We start from the raw sequence: 7,088 nt of genomic DNA, 5'->3' as shown, positions 1-7,088 counted from the left end.
AGACTATACAAATTTAAGAAACACAATGGCGACATTCAACAATTAGACTTAACAATTTGCTTCCCTGTTTTGCCCTGTTTTGTGTATTTGTGGACTCAGTTTTGTTCTCGTGCTCCTTGTCTTTTGTTTGGTTTTGCGATTGGGTCCTCCTCCTGCCTGCCACACAGCGATCCATGACAATGCCATTCTCTTCTATACTTTGACTTTCCATTCTATAATATGACTTGTATGACATTCCATTTCATACATTAACATTCCATTCTACGGCATTCCATTTATACTATGACACTCCATTTTATACTATGGCATTCCATTATTTAGAATGACATTCCATTGCCTATTATACACTTCTATTCTAAAATATGACATTCCACCTTTTCCATTTTGTGTGTACTGAAAAGAAAAATACCAAACAAGGCAAGGTGAATAGTTTTTAAAATGAAATATAAAGATAAAATCAAAAGTAGGCAAAACTGGCAATCATGCCACGCACCCCAGAGGGTTGAACTGCAGGAATGTCTTAAAGATGTAAAGACCCGGATTACCTCTAATTTTCTGCGTCTAAATAAATCTTTATTTCTTACTATGCCATACCATTCCATTCGACACTATGGCATTCCATTTAATATGTGTGGGTGTGTCCTGCATCTCTATTGCCTTAGGTGCCATGCTTTTTGTACAGCTGACTCTACTCAGCTATTAATTAATACCTCTTTGTTTCGAGTTGTAATGCCTGAGAACATGTGAGGGAACTGTGGAGAAGTGAGTGTGTGTACAGATGTTTTGGACATATGAGTCTCCTGTTACTGCCTGTAAGTCATTTAACTTAGTAATTTAAATGTGGAAACAACTCCCCATACATTCCATGTGACAAACCTCAGTGTGCTCATGTTTACTAAAGGTGTATGTGTATGTGTATCTGTCTATCTTTTACGGTTGTGTATGTGACTGTGCTTTATATTGGTGTGTGTGTGTGTGTATTTGGTATGGCTGTGTATGTGACTGTTCTGTATGTTTATGTGGTAAATTGCAACACTAAACGCAGAGCATACATGATGCTGTGTGAAGAAGGAGATGAGATAAGATGTGAAAGGTGAAAATGGGATTACCATTCCATTTTATACTAATGCATTCTATTTGATACTGTACCAGTTCATACTATCCTATGACATTCCATTCTACATTATATCATTCCATATTATGGCATTCCATTTTATAGTATGACATTCCACACTATGTTATACCATTCCATTCTACTATGACATTTCATTCTTTATAATTACATTTCAGTTTATACTATACAATTCCATTGTAAACTGTTACATTCCATTTGATACAATACAATTCAATTTTATATATGTATATAGGTATTGACACCCACAGTGCCCTAGGCAGTTTTTCTGCAAAGTTTAAAATAGCTTAAAAAAGGTATTGGGAAACTCATTGAGAAAAAGATTGCAAACATATAAATATACATACAAATTATACAATCACCATAGTTTTGATGTTCACAGCCCGATACAAAAATGACTCAATGAATGATTATTATAATTATAAAAAAAATAAAGAAATTATTGTTTATTTTCCTATCAACATAATTTCACTTCATGTCATCCTCTGTTTGACCATAGCCTTTGTTTAATCCATTGTTACTTTGTAAATCAAAGTTACATAGTTTAAGACTAATATGTTACCAGCAAAACATTGAGAGTTTTATTGACAATTAAATATAAGGGAACATTTAAGTTGTGACAAACATACTCTGCTGTACTTTTCATACATCCATATTTCATTTCACACTACAGACACTGCAGAGCGAGACCAAGGAAGCATTTCGCTTCAGTTTGAACTATTCTGTTCTGTCCTTAAACCATCATACCACTGACAAATGTAACTGATATCAATAAATGTAATAGGTGTATCATTGCTAGGCAGGAAAAAAAATACAGAGCGACAACCACCACAGTTTAATCAGACAGCACTAGGACTCAGTGCCTATTTGTACTGCTATTCTGTTGTCATCATCAGTGACATTCACACATATAAAAGAGTCATAATTTGATTAGCTGTCCTGATTAAATAACAAATATTTATCCTAAAAATTACACTAGGTTATCAAAACTTTGACCAGAACTTTGAAATACTTGTTAGCATTTCTTAATATTTCCTAAACTTCTTCAGCATAGGTTTTATTCTGCTGTTATAACACTTGAGCCCACAGCAGCCTGTCATTGTCACATGGCAATGAGGTAGAAAGAGTGTGCATGTGCATGAGAGAGAGAGAGACCCAGGGTTACTATTATGAATATCAACCCTACAGTCTAATATTTCTTTCAGAGGAGGAACTGTGTTTGTTTTTTCTGCCACTTGATGGTGCTCTAATGCTGCTAAACAGGGATGTCAATCACAGCCTAGGGGGCTATAACCAACTTTTCAATGTATCTAATTCTGCCCACTGGGTTGTTTTGAAAATTGTAACTTCCGAAAAAACAGGGCGTACATTGAAGACTTTTAACTGTATTTTAATCAATTTTACACTCATTTCAATGACAAAGATATCAACCATGTCCAATCATATTACTATAAAGTAAGTCACTAAAAATAACCTATTGCATGACAGAAAAGATGTTTCTCATTGTTTGCATTACATTAAGTAATAGAATTCTTAAAAGTAACAGTTTTTAAACTGTTTTCTGCTTATTTGCAGCATTTCAACAGATTTTTTCCCCCCTGCCAGTACTTTCTCTGTAATTTTATGACTTTATTTCTTAAACTCTAAGTCCAAAGAGCTGTACCAATGGGTTTCTTTGATGTTCTACACCCTTATTTGTTCATGTTGTTGAAAAACCGAGGCATACTGTTGAAACCACACATCATCATCCCTTCTATCTGTGTTCCTCATCTTGCCTTTTCAGATCCTTCCAATTAAAGACTTCCTTCTCCTGGAGATCCTCATGCAACCTCTCTTCATACCGTGTGGAGTGATGACTTGTGTGTCAGTCCCAGCCCCCATACCCTATAAAACTACAGAATGTGGATCGGAGAATGGTGTGTCTTTGAGTGATGCTTGGTCAGAGGCTGAGCAGGAGAAGCAGAAACTAAATTCTGCAGAACTGCCAGCACTGGTGCACCTGTCCTAGACCGACACTCCCACTTTTTGAGAGACAGAACTTGTACTTGTCCCAATCCAGACCTTTAAGTCAGAGGGAAAATGGGCAACATGGCTACAGAAATCACTGCTTTTTTCCTGACCATCTCTGGATGGATCTTGGTGTCATCTACTCTGCCGACAGACTACTGGAAGGTATCTTCTGTGGATGGTACGGTCATTACCACAGCTACCTTCTGGTCCAACTTGTGGAAAACATGTGTGACAGATTCCACTGGTGTGTCAAACTGCAAGGACTTTCCTTCAATGCTGGCTTTGGATGGTGAGTTCATAATATAATGTTGTGTTGCAGTCACAAGGGACGACATTTCTTACATCAGTAAACAGACACAGTTAAGTAAATAACCACAAATCTGTGAGCACACATCTGACAGATGTACTTCTTAGATAAATGACCTCATTTGTGAAAAAAGAATGTATTTGAAACTTGATATTTCATTTTCTACCTCAGCCTTGAGGCCACAAATGGCCACTACATTTAAAGCTACTAGCTACTACTTATTAAGCCCTCCTTATATGTCCAATCAAAACAATCTGAGAAAGCCATACAGTCACAGAGAGGTCACTTGATACTTGATATTAGTTTTTCAAAGTTAAGAAAGCAATACTTCTGGCCATCTTAGTGTCCTTTAGACTGCTGTTTTCATTCCTAGGGGTTGGAGAGATCTTTTACCATCTATACATTTAAAAAGCCCAAAGTAACTAAAACACTTTACAACTTAAATTCTACAATTCTTAAATTTCTACAAGAACAAGATGTTAACACAACACTAAATGATAACATTTCAAGTGCAGTCAACTTGTAAGTGAGAAGTCGATATTTACACATCAATCAAACATCATGATTGCATTTTTCTCTACCTGATGAAACATTAAGCTAGCAATAATTAGTTTTACTTACATTTTATTTTTGATCATCTTTTAGTTTTTGCCACAATCTGAGACACTTTTCACATACGAGTCATTTGCAACACTCATGCAACATTTATGCCCATTATTAGCATTATTATTTCTGCATGTGCTCCAACCTTGATACAAGTCTTAAGTATAGACGTAACCTTTAAACTAACTCCCTCACAGTCCACTCTGCAAAAAGTAAGCAAATGAACCAAGCTGGAAAGCATTTCAAAAGACCTTCCTTTTTATCTATTAAAATCAGGACAAACTGTCTTCAAATAGAGGACATTCAAGACTCTTATTAATAGTGGACAACTTGCAAACCATGTGTAACCCTGGAAGAGATCTTTTTTAAAAAGGCAAAACAGATGTAATTAAGATTTTTTTTACATTGTATAAGATGACAAAAGAAAAGATTACACAGGCATTCATAATTTTGGTTCTCGCATTGCAAAGTTATGACATCACATTAATGTGATTGGTCAGTTGCAGTGTTAATCGTAGACCAACTTTATTATGAAAATCAGTGCAGAAATCCAATTTATTCCAAGTGATTTATTTGCAACTTTATCTCAAATTTCCCTCACACAAGAATACATCAAACTGTTCAATATGAACAAAACAATTCTTTTTTTTTTCACATTTGTAAGTCTGTTTATTGTTACGATTCATGGGCAACAAAAAAGTAGGGAAACAACTAATGTATAGCTCTCTTCTCTGTTTCATTTTTTAAGCGTACATCCAGGTGTGTCGGGGTTTGATGATCGCTGCTGTGAGTCTGGGTTTCTTTGGTGCCATTCTTGCCTTGGTAGGAATGAAGTGCACAAAAATAGGAGGCTCAAAGACCACTAAAGCTCGGTTGACTGTCCTGTCAGGCTTCCACTTTATTCTTAGTGGTAAAAACCATCCCATTCTATGTATGTCTGGATTTAATGGAGAATAATGTGTGGATTGAATTCTTCTTGAGCTAAGAACATTACCTTAGTTCCTTTTAATTTGATGTAGTAATCTGCTTATTTCTTTCCACAGGCCTCTGCTGCATGACGGCATGCTCCATATATGCTCGCAGGATCACAGCTGACTTCTTTGACCCCCTATTTGTTGCCCAGAAGTAAAAGGATTCCTTTCACATGGATCAAAGACATAATCAGATGAAAGGAAGTCCAGTCAGAAATATCTTGGTTTTTTCATTTTCTTTTCTTTTTTCCCTGCAGGTTTGAGCTGGGAGCCGCTCTCTTCATTGGCTGGGCTGGATCTGTGTTGTGCATCTTAGGAGGACTTATCTTCTGCCTCAGCCTGTCTGAAGGCTTCAGTATCAGGCAAGTGGCTTGGTTTTGCAGATATACAGAATGCGAACAATGTGATTCCACATGAACAGCAAGGTCATAGTGGATCTGATGTGGATGCACTCTAAACTGCATGATTGATTTACTAACTCAATTGGGCAATTTAAGTAATTACTTTAACTGCAATAGACAGGCAAATCCAGTCAAAAACATCCAGTAATCTCTCAGCAACTTGCTGCATAATTGCTGAACCTACAAAGTAAATTGTATGATTGTACGTTATGTTGATTAGCTACTCCAGCTGAATGTTTCCTTTGTTACAGTTGCATAAGAAGGACCTTTTAGAAGTTAAAGTCACCTTGACTGAGGGGAGCTATTGAGAAGTGTTGCATGAGATGGGCAAAGAAAAACAGATTTTTTTTCTTTCGTTCCTTTTTCTTTTAAACATCCTAGTTCTTTTTCCCCACTTTTTGATAACAATCAGGCTGATTAGAGTGTTCTCACTGTATGAATACGGTGAATAGCAGCAATGGCACCTAGTATTGATTGGCAGTCAGTTTGTAATCGTAGTGATTATAAACCAAAAAAATGTGCTACTGGTACTACGTGAAAGTTTGTCTATGCATGTTTTAATCAGACAACCTAGAGGCTTCTAAGAATGGCAAGCTTGGTTTCAAAGATCGGTTTAAAATTTTCCAAATTTCCATTAAATTCATGGTTCCCAGTGGAGGAATCCTAATGACTTCTCTGATCAAACAATATTTAAAATAATTTATTCCATAATGGAGCTGAATTTGTAGCTTTGAGAAAAAATATCTTAACCAGTTTGATGAAATCCTATAGATTAAGTCCCTTTGGTTATCTTTGAACTCTTTTGAAATGCATGAAAAACTCAATATGGTTGTAGAACTTCTTAAATATAACAAGAAAGTTGAAAGGTGTAAGAAAAAAAATGTTTTGCTTGAAACAGAGCTTTGTAGCCTTTACTATGTAAATGTCCTGTTTTGACTTTTGCAGAGCTGAATACTCCTACAGTGGAGCTGCATCTTTTCCGACAACATGCAACAAGACCAGTAAGCCAGCCCAGAGGCCAAACAAGGAAACACAGGAGCCATTGAGGCAGTTTGGAAGAAATGCATATGTGTGAAACTGGACTCTTGTTACACGAGTTGATTTGAGAATTTAACAACATTTCATCATTTAAAACCAAGGACAGCATCCTCCAAAATGAACTAATCTGCATCTGTGGGAAGATAAAAAGTGAGCTAATCTGGGATATGGTTTACATATTTGATTTAGTGTTCAGATTTAAATATGGCTGCCTCATTTCTGTCATAAACTCGATTATGAAACATAAGCATTGAGAGTAGGACATTTAATTTGACATAACATGACATTCAAAGTCTTTAATCACCTTTAACAAACTGGCTTTTTCACCATCTTATGGATTGTTAAAACATGTCAAAAATTAATAGTGAAACCTTTTGTTTTCTTACATTTTCTTAAATGTTTTATAACTAACCATTGGCATACTATGACTGATCCATAAATTAAGTAAATGAATTAACTGCTCCAGCTCACAACGATACAAATGTCTTCTTGTTAAAAATGAGCATTTTGGTACTTTTTCCTAAAAGCCTGCATAACTTATAGTAGTTTTATCTTTGTATAATTTACCATCCCTACAACCAAATAATAGGTGGAAGAAGTGCCTTTCTAATTTTCCTAGTCAAGAC

The 7,088-nt window shown here is 35.8% G+C and overlaps 1 protein-coding gene across 2 annotated transcripts; it reads left to right on the top strand.

Moving 5' to 3' along the window:
• The first annotated feature begins 2,944 nt into the window (after positions 1-2,944).
• On the top strand, positions 2,945-6,499 carry cldn10a (claudin 10a). Of its 2 annotated transcripts, XM_085347524.1 has the most exons (6): positions 2,945-3,431; positions 4,801-4,962; positions 5,096-5,177; positions 5,281-5,378; positions 5,726-5,735; positions 6,370-6,499. In XM_085347524.1, exons 1-6 carry the CDS (start codon positions 3,212-3,214, stop codon positions 6,497-6,499), a joined length of 702 nt encoding a protein of 233 aa, XP_085203650.1. In that variant the 5' UTR covers positions 2,945-3,211. The 2 variants fall into 2 exon arrangements, with proteins under 2 accessions (XP_085203650.1, XP_085203649.1); XM_085347523.1 differs by lacking the exon at positions 5,726-5,735 and having other exon boundaries at positions 3,212-3,431; positions 5,281-5,385.
• The last annotated feature ends 589 nt before the right edge of the window (positions 6,500-7,088 follow it).

This window comes from Diplotaxodon limnothrissa, linkage group LG23 (assembly GCF_057381915.1).
Source record: "Diplotaxodon limnothrissa isolate DT_005_m linkage group LG23, D_limnothrissa_male_GT1.1, whole genome shotgun sequence".
Lineage (NCBI taxonomy): Eukaryota > Metazoa > Chordata > Actinopteri > Cichliformes > Cichlidae > Diplotaxodon > Diplotaxodon limnothrissa.
The sequence above is the reverse complement of the archived record's forward strand: the minus strand, read 5'-3'. Positions and strand labels throughout refer to the sequence as shown.

What these genes read in the sequence shown, in the direction of transcription:
- cldn10a (XM_085347524.1), top strand. Translation starts at nt 3,212, where the DNA reads ATGGGCAACATGGCTACAGAAATCACTGCTTTTTTCCTGACCATCTCT. An exon ending in CTTCCACTTTATTCTTAGTG is followed by an intron (nt 4,963 to 5,095) that starts GTAAAAACCATC and finishes TTCTTTCCACAG; the next exon opens with GCCTCTGCTGCATGACGGCA. An exon ending in CCCCTATTTGTTGCCCAGAA is followed by an intron (nt 5,178 to 5,280) that starts GTAAAAGGATTC and finishes TTTTCCCTGCAG; the next exon opens with GTTTGAGCTGGGAGCCGCTC.